The sequence below is a fragment of the Carcharodon carcharias genome, chromosome 18 (assembly GCF_017639515.1).
Source record: "Carcharodon carcharias isolate sCarCar2 chromosome 18, sCarCar2.pri, whole genome shotgun sequence".
Lineage (NCBI taxonomy): Eukaryota > Metazoa > Chordata > Chondrichthyes > Lamniformes > Lamnidae > Carcharodon > Carcharodon carcharias.
In genome coordinates this window covers 88,652,080-88,671,345 of record NC_054484.1, presented here as the reverse complement: position 1 = coordinate 88,671,345, position 19,266 = coordinate 88,652,080, and the positions used below count along the sequence as shown (strand labels likewise).

General features: G+C 46.3%; 1 protein-coding gene across 3 annotated transcripts in view; it reads left to right on the top strand.

Moving 5' to 3' along the window:
- The window catches only part of LOC121290358, a 51,892-nt gene that overhangs the window by 14,421 nt on the left and 18,205 nt on the right, over positions 1-19,266 (top strand). Inside the window, exons 4-8 of one of the 3 annotated variants that reach the window (XM_041210725.1) lie at positions 6,101-6,121; positions 9,071-9,322; positions 13,500-13,547; positions 16,216-16,287; positions 17,708-17,773. In XM_041210725.1, coding sequence (XP_041066659.1) covers positions 6,101-6,121; positions 9,071-9,322; positions 13,500-13,547; positions 16,216-16,287; positions 17,708-17,773 — 459 coding nt within the window. The remainder of the gene's footprint in view (positions 1-6,100; positions 6,122-9,070; positions 9,323-13,499; positions 13,548-16,215; positions 16,288-17,707; positions 17,774-19,266) is intronic. The other 2 variants (XM_041210727.1, XM_041210728.1) reach the window with 2 other exon arrangements.

Genomic DNA, 19,266 nt, shown 5'->3' with positions numbered 1-19,266 from the left:
CCGGGCCGTGTCCGGGTGGCGGACAAGGGCGAGAAAATGGAAGGTGTGCAGCAGCAGTCCGTACAAAAAGCTCCTCCGTGCCGTGCCAAAAGGCACAGAGGGCATGTCCCCGAGGCGGCTCATATTGCGGGGCACCAGCACCCAAGGGAGGGTTCGGGGCTTGGGACCAATGTGGAATTCTGTCCGAACAGGGGAACGCTCAGACGGAAGACCACCGCGCACCTGGGCCACCTCAAGACCTAAAATAACATCAGGTCCGAGCACGACCGTCCTTAGGTCTTGGATGACATTGGCTGCGACCTGGACACTCACAGACGCGCCACGCGCCAACTCCTGCGGGAGCATCCAGCCTAGTCCTCCGCCACCCAGCACATCCCCGATCCTGGTCACGCCTGCGGCCACAGCCCTCCTCTCCGCCAACCACTGAAAGGGACAGAGGGGCGGATTCCTGAGCAGCGTCTCTCTGACGATAGCTGCTACTCCTGACGGGGGAGAGCTGCGTCGCGAGGTGACCATATTCCAGACTTTGATCAGGTCCTGGTAAAAGACGGGCAACGCCTGCAAGGAGCCACCGAGGCCCCTCTGTTCTATAAACAGGAGCTGCACATCATAATTCAGGCCGTGCACCTGACGGAAGAAATATGTCGTCAGGGCACATCATCTCGGAGGGGGATTGACGTAAAGGTATCGCTGCAGGGTCTGAAAGCGGAAAGTCGCCACCTGTGTGCGTAGGCACACTAGCGCCTGACCACCCTCCCTAAGCGGGAGACTCAGAACCTCAGCAGCGACCCAGTGCAATCTTTTGTCCCAGAAGAAGACAACTAACAATTTCTGGATTCTTGTGACAAAGTCCAGGGGAGGGGTCAAAGTGACCAGCCGATACCACCACATGGCGGCGATCAGCTGGTTTATGACCAGAACTCGACCCCGGTAAGATAGCACTCGGAGCAGTCCTGTCCAGCACCGCAGGCGAGTGATGACTTTCGTCTCCAGTTCCTGCCAGTTCGCCGGCCAGGATTCCTCAGCAGGGCAGAGATGGACCCCCAGGTAGAGGAAGCTGATCCTGCTCCAGGTGAAAGGCCTGAGCTCCTCGGGTAGGGGATCCATCTGCCACTGACCGACCAGGAGTCCAGAACATTTATGCCAGTTGATCCTGGCAGAAGAAGCGGCAGAGTAGACCTCCTGGCACTCGCGCATCCTCCGCAGGTCAGCTGGGTCACTAAACATAAGGAGCACGTCATCAGCGTAAGCCGAAAGGACCACCCCGATGCCCGGCCCACGCAGAACCAATCCTGACAACCACCTCCGCAAGAGGCGCAGGAAAGGCTCCACGCAAATAGAATACAACTGGCCAGACAGGGGGCAGCCCTGACGTACCCCTCTCCCAAAGTGAAGGGGCGCCATCAGGGACCCGTTAACCTTCACTAGACACTCCGCGGCGGTGTACAGAAGTCGGATCCGGGCGATAAAATGCGTCCCGAACCCAAACGCTCGCAGAGTTCCGAGTAAGTATTCGTGATCCACCCTGTCGAACGCCTTCTCCTGATCAAGAGACAGGAAGGCGCTCGACAGACCAGCCCTCTGGGTCACCATCCTGACTTGCAAATATATCGCCGTTCCTTCACTGTCGCTGGTCAAAATCCTGGAACTCGCTCCCTTACAGCACTGTGGGTATGCCTACACCACATAGACTTGCAACAGTTCAAGAAGGCAGCTCACCACCACCTTCTCATGGGCAATTAGAGATGGGCAATAAATGCTGGCTTAGCCAGTAATGCCCACATCCCTTGAATGAATAAAAAAAGAGACAGTTAGTGCAGATGTGGTTGCTGTGGATCACACTGGTGACCACCAAATCCCACATGCTACAGCTGCAACACTAAACCTACCTTGCCATTTTTATTGTGGTTAATTTAAGTAATTAGGTTTCACTCAGCTGTTGTCTGTAACTCTTATAGAGTCAAAATAATTAAACCAAATCAACAAAATTGGGATAAATCAGGCACAGCCCCTAATTCAGGTCAGCTGTAAAACCAAGAACAAAGTTTAAAGGAAACTTACAAACTTTAAATCAAAATGTGATTAAAGGGGTCAACAAAACACCCCAGTCCCCGCGGTGCCCACCGGGCATGGAAGGCCTCGAGAGTGCCAGCAGACACCGCGTGCTCCCTCTCCAAAGACAGCCGGCCGCGAACATAGCCGCAGAAGAGGGACAAACAATCGGGCGGGACTCGCCCATCGATCGCCCGCTGCCTGGACCTGTTAATGGCCAACTTGGCCAGGCCCAGGAGCAGGTTCACGAGGAGGTCCTCCTCCTTCCAGACCCCCTTCAGCACCAGGTGCCCATAGATCAGGAGCGTGGGGCATTAGTGCAAACAAAACATCAATAACAGGTTTTTCAAATAACTAAAAAGGGAGTGCAGCCTACCACACCCTATATATGCATGCTCCACGGACTCCACAAGACCGCAAAAAGGGCATTGTCCTGAGAGTTCGTGAACCTATGCATTCTCCTATTATAGGGGACTGCTGCATGCAACACCCTCCAACCCAGGTCCCCGATAGAAAGGGGGAGGATACCTCCGTAGAGGGCCTCCCATCAGGGGCCTCCGCCGCCGGACAGCAACAAGGCACGCCGGGGCGTGTCTGGGCGGCGGACAAGGGCGAGAAAATGGAAGGTGTGCAGCAGCAGTCCGTACAAAAAGCTCCTCTTTGCCGTGCCAAAAGGCACAGAGGGCATGTCCCCGAGGCAGCTCATATTGCGGGGCACCAGCACCCGAGGGAGGGTTCGGGGCTTGGGGCCAATATGGAATTCTGTCCAAACAGGGGAACGCTCAGACGGAAGACCACCGCGCACCTGGGCCACCTCAAGACCTAAAATAACATTGGGTCCGAACACGACCGTTCTCAGGTCTTGGATGGCATCGGCTGCGACCTGGACACTCACAGACGCGCGACGCGCCAACTCCTGCGGGAGCATCCAGCCTAGTCCTCCGCCACCCAGCACGTCCCCGATCCTGGTCACCCCTGCGGCCACAGCCCTTCTCTCGGCAACCACTGAAAGGGACAGAGGGGCGGATACCTGAGCAGCGGCTCTCTGACGATAGCCGCTACTCCTGACGGGGGAGAGCTGCGTCGCAAGGCGACCATATTCCAGACTTTGATCAGGTCCTGGTAAAAGACAGGCAACACCTGCAAGGAGCCACCGAGGCCCCTCTGTTCTATAAACAGGAGCTGCACGTCATAATTCAGGCCATGCACCTGACGGAAGAAATACGTCGTCAGGGCACACCATCTAGGAGGAGGCTCGACGTAGAGGTATCGCTGCAGGGTCTGAAGGCGGAAAGTCGCCACCTGTATGCATAGGCACACTAGCGCCTGACCACCCTCCCTAAGCGGGAGACTCAGAACCTCAGCAGCGACCCAGTGCAATCTTTTGTCCCAGAAGAAGTCAACTAACAATTTCTGGATTCTTGTGACAAAGTCCGGGGGAGGGGTCAAAGTGACCAGCCGATACCACAACATGGCGGCGATCAGCTGGTCTATGACCAGAACTCAACCCCGGTAAGATAGCACTCGGAGCAGTCCTGACCAGCGCCGCAGGCGAGCGGTGACTTTCATCTCCAGTTCCTGCCAGTTTGCCGGCCAGGATCCCTCAGCAGGGCAAAGATGGACCCCCAGGTAGAGGAGGCTGGTCCTGCTCCAGGTGAAAGGCCTGAGCTCCTCGGGTAGGGGATCCATCTGCCACTGACCGACCAGGAGTCCAGAACATTTACCCCAGTTGATCCTGGCAGAAGAAGCGGCAGAGTAGACCTCCTGGCACTCGCGCATCCTCCACAGGTCAGCCGGGTCACTAAACATAAGGAGCACATCATCAGCGTAAGCCGAAAGGACCACCCCGATGCCTGGCCTGTGCAGAACCAATCCCGACAACCACCTCCGCAAGAGGCGCAGGAAAGGCTCCACGCAAATAGAATACAACTGGCCAGACAGGGGGCAGCCCTGACGTACCCATCTCCCAAAGTGAAGGGGCGCCATCAGGGACCTGTTAACCTTCACTAGACACTCCGCGGCGGTGTACAGAAGTCGGATCCGGGCGACAAAATGCGTCCCGAACCCGAACGCTTGCAGAGTTCCGAGTAAGTATTCGTGATCCACCCTGTCGATCGCCTTCTCCTGATCAAGAGACAGGAAGGCGCTCGACAGACCAGCCCTCTGGCTCACCATCCTGACTTGCAGATATATTGCCGTTCCTTCACGGTCGCTGGTCAAAATCCTGGAACTCGCTCCCTTACAGCACTGTGGGTATGCCTACACCACATAGACTTGCAACAGTTCAAGAAGGCAGCTCACCACCACCTTCTCATGGGCAATTAGGGATGGGCAATAAATGCTGGCTTAGCCAGTAATGCCCACATCCCTTGAATGAATAAAAAAAGAGACAGTTAGTGCAGATGTGGTTGCTGTGAATCACACCGGTGACCACCAAATCCCACGTGCTACAACTGCAACACTAAACCTGCCTTACCATTTTTATTGTGGTTAATTTAAGTAATTAGGTTTCACTCAGCTGTTGTCTGTAGTTATACCAATTAGCTTAACTAGTTAAACTATAAATTGAATGCAGTACTAATATCTCCCCAGTACTGATCTATCGGGATAAAGTCTTAAAAATTCACCAATCACCTACCTGCTCACCTAATTAAAGCCTTGAACACTCAGCAGCTTCTGCAGGCTGGAAAAACAGCTATGTAAAGCAACACCTCCTTTCATCTCTGCACCGAATTCCCAAGTTAGCGCTCGTACCTTGTTGCACTCAGACCTCATCTCACACTCTTGTTACAGTGTATTACCATTAAACTCTCAGTCCCTTCCTATCCCACTCTGATTGCTTTTACCCAAATTGTTATACTGCTTTATTATCTCAACTTTTTGGATTTTACATCTCCCTACACTTGACTGCTGCTCTGCTCTTAGTCTAAAGCCTTGTATACGGTCCTAGTTATTCACCAGAACATTGATCCCAGCCCAGTTTAAGTCGAGTCCATCTCAACAAAATAGATCCCTCTTTCTCAAGTACTGGCGCCAGTGACTAATGAATCAAACCCCTTCTTCCTACACCATTCTTTGAGCCACAGTGTTTAAATCTCTCATTGCTTGACCCTATGTTGGCTGGCCTGTGGCTCAGGTAACAATTCAGAGAATATTACCTTTGAGGTTCTGTGTTTTAACTTGGATCCAAACTCTCTCATCATTCCTAGTTCTACCTATGTTGTTGGTTGCTACATGCACCACAACAACTGGATCCTCCCCCTCCCACTTCAAGTTTGTTCCAGCCTCAAGAGATGTTCTTAACCCTGGCAGCAGGCAGGCAACACAACCTTTGGAGCTCCTTGTTGCGGCTGCAGGGAACAGTATCTCTCTCCTTGACTATATTGTCTCTGACACTACCACATTCCTCTTCACTCCCCCCACTTGAGAGGCATCTTGCACCATGCTGTGGTCAGTGTGCTTATCCACCCTGTAGTCCTTGTTCTCATCCACATAGGTAGCAAGTGCCTTCTACAAGTTGGTCTGAGGGCTGAGGTTCCTCCATCACAACACCCTGGAACCCTATACTTGCCTGACTTGCAGTTGCACCCTCCTGTCCCTGCCCATTGACCAGCTCTAAACTGCTGCCAAACCTAAGGGATGTGACTGGCTCCAGGAACAAATATCCTGGTAACTCTCCCCCTCCCTGATCCCCAGCAACGTCTGCAATTCAGGCTCCAGCTCAGCAACTCTGAGCCAAGGTTGTTCAAGTAACTAACATTTACTGCATATATGGTTGGCTGGGACTGCAATGCATTTCACAGTTTCCCACATGCTGCAGTTGACTCTGGGTTTTGTTTTATATCTTTCTTGTCTAACTTGCATCTGCATATGCTTCCTGTTGTCACTCTTAGTTCCTTTATCTAATCTTGTTGTGCTTCCTCCCACACTGTCAAACGCAGGTAACTCCTCTGGTAAATTTGATTCTGTGATCTTGTTTGGGACTGGAGTAAATTGCACTGAGCTTTTATTACTAGCTGACTTGAGAATTTGTTTTCTATCTTTACAGATATCAAACGTGGACCGACAGGTATGTCGTCTTTATCATGTCGCTCAAACTGCAGGGATTACTTAACGTGAGTAAAGATGAAGCTGGGGTATTGAGGGCTTGAGCTGTGAACTTAACTATCCTATATGCGGCTGGCTGTCTTTCTCTCTGTGCTAGTGCTAGTTGGCACCATCCCCGCAATCACTTGTTGGACATTTTAACATGCTGTCCCTTGACAGTATCAGCCGAAAACACAGGATCACATTCCACATGTCCCTCCCTTACCTCTGTAACCTCCTCCAGCCCTACAACCTTCCACAATTTCTGCACTCCTCCAATCTCTGATATCTTGCGCACCAGTTTTAATCAGTCCACCATTGACTGCCATACTTTCAGATGCCAAGACCCTAAGCTCTGGATGGAATACCCTCTCTAAACTTCTCCATCTATCTCCACCTCCTTTAAGATGCTTCTTAAAACTCACCTCCTTGACTAAGCTTTCGGTTATCTGTCCTAATATTTCATAAACGGAGACAACAAAAGAGATTAGGCATTTCTGTGATATCACTAATAGAGTTTGAAGAAGGAAAACCAGTAAAACTTTGGAAATGAAGGGTACCAATGAAAGTTGTCTGAACTGGTCTTGTATACCTTAAAGTGAAATTCCAGTATCACTGGTGCCAGTATTACTGATTTTCACTGGAATTTTATTTATTTTACACTTTGAACTTGTTTCTCCCTCTAGCCCATCTATAATTTGCATTTATATTGTGCCTTTAATGCAAATTTACAAATCCTTAAAGGGCACATTGATAGGGCAGTTGTGAAAGCTTATCGGAGACTTGCCGCATTTACAAATCATTGATTACAAAACCAGAAAGTCATGTTAGACCTTTCTGAATCATGGATTAGGCCTTAACTGGAGTATTGTGCATAATTCCGGCACCATACTTTTGGAGAAAGGCTGTAGAGAGGTTTACCTGGATTATACCAAGAGTGAGGGACTTTGTTTATAGGGAGACACTAGAGAAGCTGGGATTGTTCTCCTTAAAGCAGAGAAGGCTAAAGGGAAATTTAATAGAGGTGTTCAAAGTTATGAGGGGTTTTGACAAAGCAGAAGGGAAAAAAAACTTGCCTTTAGATCAAAAACCAGAGGTCCCAAATTAAAAATAATTGGTAAAAGAGCTATGAGGAGAGATTTTTTTCATGTAGAAGGGTGATAAAATCTGGAATGGACTATGTGATAATGGTGAAATCAACAGACTTTTTTGGTGTGCTTCAGCCATATCCTTTGCACTGATATGCTGGGCTCCCCCATCATTGAGGATGGGGATTTTCTGGAGCTTCGTCCTGCAGTGAGTTGTTTAATTTATTTAAATGTGTAGTCTTTCGCACGGTTGTGCAAGTGCAGTAAAGGGGCTGACTTTCTGCGCAGTCCGTGTGGGAACTATTGGGTCGCACAGCTTAAAGCGAACATTGGGTTGAATCAGATTCCATGAGAAGTTTCAAAAGATAATTGGATATGGACATGAAGAAGAACAGTTTGCAGAACTATGGCAAGAAAGCTCGGGAGTAGGACTAAGTTGGACAGCACTTTGAAAGAGCTGTCACACCCATGACAGGCTGAATGATCGCCTGCACTATAAGATTCTATGATATTTTAACATGCACCAAGGGGCATCACAGGAGTGTTCTCAAACAAAATTTGACACTTTCACAGAAGGAGATATTAGCACAGGTGATCAAAAGTTTGGTTAAAATGTTAAGTTTTAAGGAGCATCTTAAAGGAGGAGAGAGAGAGAGGCAGAGAGATTTAGGGAGGGAATTCGAAAGCTTAATGCCCAGGCAGCTGAAGGCACAACTGCCAATGTTGGAGCAAAGAAACCTGGGAGCACTAGTGATCAAAATTGGAGAATCTTTGAGGGCAGAGGACTGGCAAAGGTTACAGAGAAAAGGGAGGGGTGAAGCCATGGAGGGATATGAGAAAAAGGAGGAGAATTTCAAAATCAAGACATTGCTGGACCAGATGCCCATGTAGGTCAGCAATTACAAGGGTGATGCGAATGGGACTTTGTGTGAGCTAGGATACGGGCAGCGAAGTTGTGGATGAGAAGGAAGCGGTGCATTTATTTACCTCTTTGGGACTTAACACATCACAAAGTGCTTTGCCAGTGCAATTCTTTTAAAAGTGTAATCACTGTTTTGGTGTAGGAAACACAGCAGCCATTTGTGCACAATAAGCTCCCACGAACAGTAATGACCATTTTTCTTTAGTGCTGTTGAGGAACGAATGTTGGACAGGACACTGGGATAACTCCTCTGCTCTTCTTTGAAACAGTGCCATGAGATCTTATACATCCACCTGAGAGGGTAGACAGGACCCCACTTCTAACATTTCATCCGAAAGATGGCTCCTCCAACAGTGCAGCACTCCCTCAGTACTGCACTGAAATGTTAGCTTGGATTTTGTGCTCAAGTCTCTGGAGTGGGACCTGAACCCACGACTTTCTGATTCAGAGGCGAGATTGCTATCTAGTGAGCCACGGGTGAGTTCAACTTTACGGAGGGTTCAAGATGGAAGGCTGGCTGGGATAGTGTTGGAATAGTTGAGTCTTGAGGTAACAAGGTATCACATGTTCTAGAATGAGTGAAGACCTGCAGGAAGAGTCACCCTTCCTCTCTTCTGTGGTCTTGTGTGCATTCTGGTGAGGAACATGATTTGATCGCGGTGTTCCGCCACCGCTGGGCACCATAGGATGTCCAATGAATGGAACTAATCAATGATATGTATCTCGTGCAGAACAGCCCATGTGTGGGAGGATTATATCAATGGTACACTTCCCTTGAGGGGGCCCTAGCAGTGATGATGTGATGATAACTTGTTTAAAGGATATGTTCATGTTTTTCCATTTGCTTTGTAGAGAACCACTTGTGGACAGAATAACACTAGTGTGAATAAGACTGTAACCTGATAAATTTGTATTCCTGTAGAGCAGAAACTACAAAAACAAGCAAATGTTGTGTGTCAGCGGCTTGGGCACCTGGTTATTCCCATCGCCATGAGGTTATTCTCCAATGAAATGATTTCACAGTATGAGCTAGACATCGTGCAAGGGGAGACTACACTTTACTGTCAAGCGCAGCGATTGATTAATATCTGCCTGCAGAAAGGAGAGCGTTCCTGTCAGAAACTCTATGAGGCCCTACATGAAGAGGACACAATCCTGGCAGAAGACATTGATGGTGAGGGCATGTTTCATTGTTTGGCTAAATGCAAATTAGTCTGGAGTCACAGATGGAAGAGTATCAACATCAAATTAAGATGCTGCATGAAACAGATCACAATGAAGATTCAGTTGTTATAGATTTTGAATGCGCACCATGAAGTATTTTTGAGTTCTTACAAACTACTGAACCAAAAAAAATGCTTTTTCCATTAAAAGGTTAGCTGCCAGCTCTTGAACTTTTGGGCATTATCAACAGAGTCATTAACCTAGGAAATGGCTAGGGCAATGTCACTGTCAACAGTCACATGGTGCCTGAGGAGGGTGCTGTCACTGAATAATCAGCCTATCCCTGAGCATAATGTTATTGGAATTTACTGTAAAGTAATAGTGTGTGTTTGTGTCACTTAATTGAATTAAAGACAGTTGGCCTGAAGGCTTTGCTGTAAGAAGAGAAGCTAGGTTTGAAATGCTAAATAGGTAAACATGGATGAAGTTTTAGAAAATGAGGTGTAAAGGGAACATTTACATTTTTAAATAAACTAGAGTAGCTTGAATTCAAAAGAGGGGGTGAAATGTTACACCTAGCCAGAAGAGGTTAAGAAAAAGTGTGTTTATTTTTCCCAAAGATTACTGGTAAAATTAGCACTATGATAGATTTTTATTTTTAGAGGTAAAGTCCAAAGACAAAGCAAACAATGGGAATTTGCAGTCAAAGGGGAAAATATGTATAAAGGAGAGAAGGCTGTGTGTAAGGACAGGAATTTTAAGATCTAACACAAGTATGAAAAGCCTCCAGCATCTAAACCTCAAGCTGCTGTCTACAAGGAACCGAAGCTGAGAAAAACTCACTTTGAATTCAACTGTTCCAGGGTGTGTGCTTTGCCTGGGACTGTTTAAATCTATCTGTTTTACTGTCGCCTTAACGGAGGTGTAACTGGGAGTCAGATCAACTAGGGGATTTAGAAGTTATTATAGTAGTCATTTGGCAAACCTATGTATGTGCTTAAAATCATTTATTTTATTTAATAAAGGTTTTATTTAGTTTTGTAAGAAACCTATAAGACTCAGTGGTCTTATTACTAATGAATTCAAGGCACACTCTCGAAATAAATACAAATTGTAAAATAGTTGTGGCAGTTGTTTTAAGTTTCCCTCTGGGATTTGAACAGCTCAGCATTTACCATCTGCTGTTCCATAACAACCAGCATAAAATCACAAAAGGACACAAATTGACCTGTCAAATTCATGTCAGCTCTCTGCTCCCCAACCCCCAAAGTCCTGTAAAGCTTTGCTCCTTCACGTACTTAATAAATTCCTTTTTGAAAGCCCTGCCTCCACAATGCTCTCAGGCAATGCATTCCAGATCATAACCACCCATGTTTTTCCTCATGTTGCTTTTGGTTCTTTTGTCGATCAGCTTAAAACTTGTGCCCTCTGATCGTAGCCCCTTCTGCCAATGGGAACAGTTCCTCTCTATCTACTCTGCCTAAACCCCTCATGATTTTGAACACTACTATAAGGTCTCCTCTTAACCTTCTCTAAATAGAATGCCTCAGATTCTCCAATCCATCCATGTTACTGAAGTCCCTCATTCCTGGAACCATTCTTCTTCACATCCTTCTTAAGACAGTTTCTATCTATTCTGTCTTGATCCCTCATGATTTTGGACAATTCTATCAAATCTCCTCTCAAATTCCTCTTCTTCAAATAGAACAACCTCAGATTCTCCCATCTAACCATATAACTGAAGTCCCTCATTCCTAGTATCATTCTTGTAAATTTTTCTGTGCCCTCTCTAAAACCTTCACATCCTTCCCGAAGTGCAGTACCCAGAGTTGAACACAATACTCCAGTTGAGGTTGAACCAGTTGTTTTATAAAGGTTCAGCATAGCTTCCTTGCTTTTGTACCCTATGCCTCTATTTATAAAGCCCAGGATCCCATGCCTTTTAGTTGCTTCCTCAAACTGCCCTGACATCTTTAATGATTGGTGCACATATACTCCCAGATCCCTCTGTCTTGCACCCCATTTAGAATTGTAACCTTATTTTATATTGCCTGTTATTGTTCTTCCTACCTAAGTGTATCACTTCACACTTCTCTGTGTTAAATTTCATCTGCCATATGTCTGCCCTTTCCACCAGCCTGTTTATTTCCTCTTCTACTCTATCACTGTCATGTGGGAATGCATCACTTGCTTCCATTTTTATTTATCTAGTTGCAGCCAAAGAATTGCCATCAATGGCTTCTCTTCTCACTCCAACCCATTATCTCTGGTAGGTCCCAAGTATCTATCCTTGACCCCCGCCTATTCCTCCTCTACTTACTTCAGCTACATCATTTGGAAACACAGCATTGATTTTCACATGTACATTGCCAACATTGAGCTCTATCTCACGATCAACTCTCCTAATCCCTCCACTGACTTTAAACTGTCAGACTACTTATCCAACAATCCAGTACTGGATGAGCAGAAATTTCCTCCAATTCAAGATTGGGAAGACTGAAGCCATTGGCCAGGATTTTCCCCTCGCCGATTTGGGGGCGGGCCCGCTCGCCGAGGGGAAAATGATGCAGGATGATGTCGGGAGGAACCCCCGACATTATCCTGATCCATTTAAATCTTCAGGAAGGCCGCCGACCTGTCAATGGCCAGTTAAGGCCATTGACAGGCTAATTAACCTTGTTAAAGACCCTGCCCGTCCAAGCTTAAGGCTAGCGGGCAGGCCAGGAGCTCCAGCAGGCTCCAGATTATTCATGAAACTTCATCCACTGGCGGGATGAAGTTTCATGTCAGTTTTTAAAAAATTTAATAAACTTTATGTGTTTCGTATTAACATGTCCCATCTCATGTGAGATTATCACATGAGGGGGACATGTTAATAATTTTAATATTTCTCTATTTTTTGACTTTTCTTACCTGTCAGTAAACTCCCTGAGACAGGACTTTGCCTCAGGGAGCAGTGCGCTCTTTTGTGCGCACGCGTGAAAGAGCACACTTTGACAGATGGGGAATCCCTCCACCCCCTGGCCAAGAAGCGCATAGCGCTTCCCGTCGGGTAGGCCGCCCACTGAAAATTGCAGCGGGCCACGTTTCGGTGGTGGTGGTTGGCTGTCCACCCGCCGGTGGGGCCCACACACCCACCAAAGGCAAATTTCTGCCCATTGTCTTTGGACCATCATAAACACTATTCCCTAGCTACTGACATTATTCATTTCCCTGGCAACTGTCTGAGGCTGAACCAGCTTGTCTGCAGTCTCAGTGTTATATTTGACTCCGATGAATTTCCAACCACATATGCCATCACTAAGACCCCCTATAGACCTTTACAACATTTGCCCCTTTTGCACACCTCAGCTCATTTGCTGCTGAAACCCTCATCCATGCCTTTGTGACCTCAAGACCTGATGACTCTAATGCATTCCTGAGTGGCCTCCCACATTCTACCCTCTGCGAACTTAGACAGCAGAGTTTTGGATGACCTTATGTGCTTACTTGCACCATCTGCCTGTGCTCACTGACCTACATTGGCTAAGCAACATCACGATTTTAAAATTCTCATCTTCGTTTCAAATCCCTCCACGGACTCACCCCTCCCTATCTCTGTAATCTCCTCCGACATTACAGCCCCCTGAGATATCTGTGCTCCTCTAATTTTGGCTTCTTGAGTATTCCCTTTTTAATTACTCCACTGTTGGCAACCTTGCCTTCAGCTGCCAAAACCTTAAGCTCTGGAATTCCCTTGCTAAATCTCTCCACCTCGCTTTCTTCCTTTAAGATGCTCCTTAAAACCTACCTCTTTAACCAAGCTTTTGGTCACTTGCCCTGATATATACTTACGTAGCTTGGTGTCAGATTTACTTTATATTACTCTTGTAAAGCACATTTGGATGCTTTATTGCATCATTATATACTTGTAAGTTGTCACTGAGCATTTGGCCTATCCCTAATGTGGGTGATATCTCTGAACATTCAGCCTGTCCCTCAGGTAGTTATTGTCTTTGATCATTCGACCTATCCCTGAAGTGATTGTTGTCTCTGAACCCTCTGAACCCTGAGGTGGGTGATGTTATTGAACAGTCAGCCTATCCCAACAGTGGATGATGTCATTAAGCACATCATCATGTTGATTCAGTGTGGTTTTGGACCAATCTTAAAAGTTTGTGAATAATTTTACCTCTCTCTACTTGCAGCAGCTCTTAATGAGAGGAAACCAGCATTTCCTATCCAGCTACAGCAAGGTAGGAGAGCTAGTTCTACACAAAACCACTGACAACAGCAGAGTTAGTTATTTACAGAATGTGTTTGTCCCATGCTGCAGTGTTGGCATTAAATTGCAGGTCACAGTGATGCTCATTGCACCAGTCTTTGCCCTGCAGTGAAGTATTGATATGATTCACAGTTCAGATGATGCCCAGTGTAATGTTTACATACCTTTCACTGATGTGCGTTCCTGTGATGTCAAACAACATTGGCGTCCAACAGAAGAGAATGGTATAACTTGCATACTATTTTGTTTCTCTCTCCAGCTGTATTTCTATTGAACATATAACCTCTCAGACATCCAATCAGGACGATATTACAGTTGAGAAGTTACTGAGTTTCTGTTATTGTTGTTAAACTGTATTCAATATTCTCCAGACTGCATTTGGAAGAGTTCAAATTCAGTTTAACCTTTTCGACCTTGTCTTAGTGGTAGCATTCCCACCTCTGAGCTACAAGGTCATGGGTTCAAGAAATCAATCAATATAAAAGTCGGTCCATGATACAAGCTTGTGTTGAGTTTTAACATGGGAATGAAGAGAGAGGAATCCTCTTTGAGGGGTGGAAAAATTACCCTGAAGAGGTGCATGGTGTGGGGGGGGTGTGGTTAGAAGAGAGGAAGTATCCATTGAGGAGTGATGGGGGAGAGAGAAAGGAAGTGCTCTTGAGAGGGCTACTGTTTGGAGAGAGAGACAGTATCCCAGGGAGGGGAGAGAGATGGAATGTCCTGGATGCATTGGTTGTAATCTTCCAAAATTCCCTAGATTATGAAAAGGTACCAGTGGATTGGAAAACTGCAGATGTAACATCTCCATTCAAGAAAGGAGGGAGCAACAAACTATAGGTCAATTAGCCTAATATTTGCCATTGGGAAAATGCTCAAATCCATTATTAAGGAAGTAGTAGCAGGATATTTAAATCATAGTACAATCAGGCAGAATAAACATGGTGTTGTGAAAGGGAAATCATGTTTGGCAAATTTATTAGTATTCTTTGAGGATGTAACAAGTAAGGCGGATAAAGGGGAACCAGAGTTGTAGTGTCATTGGTTTTCCAAAAGGCATTCAATAAGATGCCACATAAAAGGTTACTGCACAAGATAAGAGCTCATGGTGTTGCAGGTAATATATTAACATGATAGATGATTGGTTAACTGACAGGAAACAGAGAGTTGAGATAAATGGGTCATTTTCAGCTTGGCAAACTAACTACCAGAGTGCCAAAGGATCAGTGCTGAGGCCTCAACTATTTACAATCCGCATTAATGACTTGAATGCAGGGACCGATTGTATTGTGGTCAAATTTGCTGACGGTACAAAGAGAGGTAGGAAAGCAAGCTGTTAAGAGGACGCTGAGTTTGAAAAGGGATATAGATAGATTAAATGGACAAACTTTTGCAGGCAGTTTCAAAAGAAGGTGTTTCCCATTTAAGACAGAGACGAGGAGGAATTTCTTCTCTCAGAGAGTCGTTAGTCTTTGGAAATTTATTCCATGGAGAGCAAAGGAGGCCTGGTCATTGAATATATTCAAGGCTGAGTTACATAGATTTTTGGTATGCAAGGGAGCCAAGGGTTATGGGGGGGCGGGCAGGAAAGTGGAGTTAAGGCCACAGTCAGATCAGCCATGATCGTATTGAATGGTGGAGCAGATTCGAGGGCCAAATAGCCTACTCTTGCACCTATTTCTTATGTTTTTATGGAAGAGGGAGTATCGCAAGGCAGATGGTGAGGGAGAGAAAGGGAACCTGGGGCAGGGAAGAGAATGTGCCCCAGGGCGGGGAATAGAAAGTGTCCCAAAGTGGATAGCCAGTCTGGGTAGAGAGAGGGAGTGACCCCAAGGAGGTGTGTCCCAGGGGAACGAGGGAGTATCCCATGTGGTGTGGCGTGGAAAGAGGAGCGGGGGCATGTGATGGGGTGGAGAGGAGAGACAGGACTAGGGTGCGAGTGATGGAGAGAGCGAAGATATGCAGCTGGGGCAGGCTGTTTCCCCAATTGAATGGGGGAGAGTACTGCAATTCGGGAGGAGTGAGGGATTGGATTGACCTGACATCAGGGGGAGGGGTGGATGGCAGATATCTAGGGTGTTCCTGAGTGGAAGAGAGGGATTTCCACTACCCTTTGTGTAGAAACAGGACTTCCTGCTTTAACACCTAGCTTTAATTTTGAAATTGTGCCTCTTTGTTCTAGACTCCCCTACCACAGAAAATAATTTCTGAATTTACTCTGTTGAATCATTTCAGCACACTTCAATTAAATCAGCCTTGACCAGCTAAACTCAATACCTGTCACCCACTTGTGTACAAATGCACTGAAAACCAGGTGATTGCTACATCTCTTTAGGAAATGACAAATAAAATAACTGACAATTGACATTGTAAAGGAGGTATACCATGGGACCTAACATGTAGAACAGCTCTTCAAGGAGAAGTCACTGTTCATCCTGTAATTCCAAGTCAATTGACCAGCACGTATGTAGAATTCCAAAAAAAACATTCCCTGTGAACGAAGCTTTCCTGGAAGGAGGGCCAGCGTTTGGTAAAGTTGGATAGTCCTTCATGTTGTAATTGCTCTGATGTACTGTGTGTGTTTGAGTAGCTAGCTTCTCAGACTTGCTCAGACCCCTCAGATCTCACTCTTTCCCTTGCAGATACAGAACATCCACCTTTGTTATCATCTCTTGTTCCTGTTCCACAAGAGGAAACACAGCCAGTAACTTCCCGTGAGTAAAAGCGTTCTGTAATGATTTCCTGGGTCGTAGTCATGTGTCGTGGACATACTTTCTCTAACTCTCTTCAGTGTGTAACATTGATAGGGAAGAACTAACAGTGGTGACTATCCAGAAGTGCACCACCTGCAGCCGCCCCCCCCCCGCCACCCCCGCCCCCCCCACCCCGGCCGCCTCCGTGGCACTTACCATTTTTGTGGGAAGAGACTTTCGGATTCAAGTCTCTTCTGCAATTTCAAGCCTGAACTTTGTGGGATGGTTGGGATAGCCAGGGTACTCTTTTGAGGAGGTACATTACTCTTTTGGAAATTGGCCCAGGACACCATTGGGAGAAGTAGGTGCCCTTGGGAGGAGTAAGGTGCCCTTTAGAAATCTAAAAGTAGTCATGAATATGAGTAAAAAGTGCATAAACTCATTGGAACTGTGAAGATCATTGGAAAAGTCAAAAACAACTGTAAAGTGTCAAGCTGAACTGCAAAGGGGCTTATTAAGCTGCCAAGGCATTTAAAACTCCTGTCCTTTAACTTTTTAAAAGAAAATAGTCTGGAGTATTAAAAAATATTGCCTGCTACTTCACTCTATCTGTTGATGTAAGCCTTAGGACTGCCAATATTGGATTAGTGCTAGTTCAATATCACAGTAGGGTGCCTGCTATTTCAGTTGCAAGTGGTTTTGGACTCTTTGAAGTGGGACTATGGTCAGTTTTCAGGTCGCATTTGAAATGAGATTTATCAAAGAAGGAAGGGTTTAGGGAGAGAATTTCAGAGAGTATGATCAAGGAATGAAGGCTTGACCAGTGACGGGGAAGGCAGGAACATCTAGCGCTGAAAGAACTACAATGGCAGATAGAATGGCTAAGGAAGGTCCTGTCCACCTGCTCAGAACAATGGAAAAGATCCCAGAACTCCGTTCAAAGAAAAAATTCCCAGGGAACATGCCTTCCTCCATCAACAGCACCCAGGTTGACTGCTCATTGATCCATTCAGTGATTGCCATGGTTCCTTCAAAATAGCATTGCCTGCACTTCGAGAAGGTAATCTACTGGGAAGTGCTTCGGGAAATGCTGAGACTATGATGAATGCGAGTGTTTTGTTTCCTCTACATTCCATGCTCTGCATAAGCAAGAAGGGAAGTTTGGGACAATAAGCTTGCATTAAGGTTACTTTTTTGGATGTATTGCCAATCCTTTCCTCCTTGTGTCCTGCTCAGTGTAATTGTCCTGTGTGAGTTATCAAGTCTGCAGTCTGCCAAGTTTCCAATGATTCACATTCAGGACTGAAATTGGTAAACACTCATTTTCTTTCATGCAATGTGCAGATTTGTATCTAATATCATCAGCAATGCAAGCAATAACCACAGTCATTGTCAGCCTACCTCTCTCTCTGAAATTTGATTTTCATTTATTGTCTTTCAGTGTTGCAAGATTTGAAGCTGAAGTGCGGATTTGACGAAGAAATTCAGCTGCGACAAATAGAGAAAGGTTTGTACGTGGCGGGGTATTCATGTTCTCACAAATTACTGTAGGTGAGGCTGGGCGGAGGAGGGCAGGGTATTGAAGTGGGCAGCTGTATAGCTCCTTCCATAACTTTAATCGGGGTTTCATTCATGCTTTGGGACTTGCCAACAATTCCAGTAGGGAAGTTGACATGGGGATATAATGAGAAGTAGGGCTGAAGGACTTGAGGATGACACAGTTCTCCCTCCCTAAAGCACTACATTATTCTCGCTCCCATTTGAAAAGACTGCACTAATATCAGGCAACCTTAAACTGGGCCACCTGGGCCCCTTGCTCACAGAGGTTGAGAGGCTACTGAATCCAGGGTCCGCTACACAAACATTCAGCACCCAGGATTCAGGCTGTTGCACTTCGCAGAGGCAGAAGAGGGTGTTGAGATGACCCCTGCATTCCTAGGAGAGAGAAGCATCACTGAGTCAGGCATTTATGGCAGAATTTAAAAGGTGTTGCCTTGCTTCAGCTGTCCTCTTGCACAGTTTGAGTTGTGGGGCCTGGGGAACAATGTGTCCATGTCCTATTTTGCTGGAGTGGAGGATAAATGCTGATGAGGAACGATAGAGCCTAATACGGTGGTTCTCAAAGTGAGGATCTGTCAGGGTCCTCCAGATGGTCTGCCAGCTGGATCAAAATGCAAGTCACTGAAGGTGGTATTCACGAGAAAAGTTTGATGGACGTTTGGCTCCAGGTACAGTATAAATATCGTGGTAAAAACAAAAAAACTGCGGATGCTGGAAACAAAAACCGAATTACCTGGAAAAACTCAGCAGGTCTGGAAATATCGTGGCCTCTCTGTCGCAGCTCCCGACCTGCTGCCATTCCCAACAACACACAACTGTGAAATTGTATTTTCAGAAATAATGGAACTGAAAACAAAGAGGAGGAACCAGCTGAACATGGAATCCATCATGAGACTGAAGCTCTCCAGCTTGGAACCAGGCATCTCCTCACTGGTGTCTCCCGTCCAAGCTATTAATTCTAATGAGGTTTTTGCGTTGGCAAGTAAACCTGGGTAGGGTAAGACCGTAGGTCGCCTGTGGAGCCTTAGTCCCATCTAAATGGTCCATGGACAAAATACTTTGAGAAACACTGGCTTAGTGGACCGATTCTATTTTGTAACATTAGTCTTGGAGTGATGCTGAACCCCATAACATCTAACTGAGGTGCCAGAGTTCTCACTGAGCCAAGCTAACAGGGGCATAGATAGCGTAGACAGGAAGGAACTTTTCCCCTTGGTGGAGGGATCAATAACCAGGGGGCATGGATTTAAGGTAAGGGGCAGGAGGTTTAGAGAGGATGTGAGGAAGAATTTTTTCACCCAGAGGGTGGCGGGAATCTGAAACTCACTGCCTGAAAGGGTGGTAGAGGCAGAAACCCTCATAACATTTAAGAAGTATTTGGATGTGCACTTGCGAAGCCATGGCATAGAAGGCTATGGGCCTAGTGCTGGAAAATGGGAT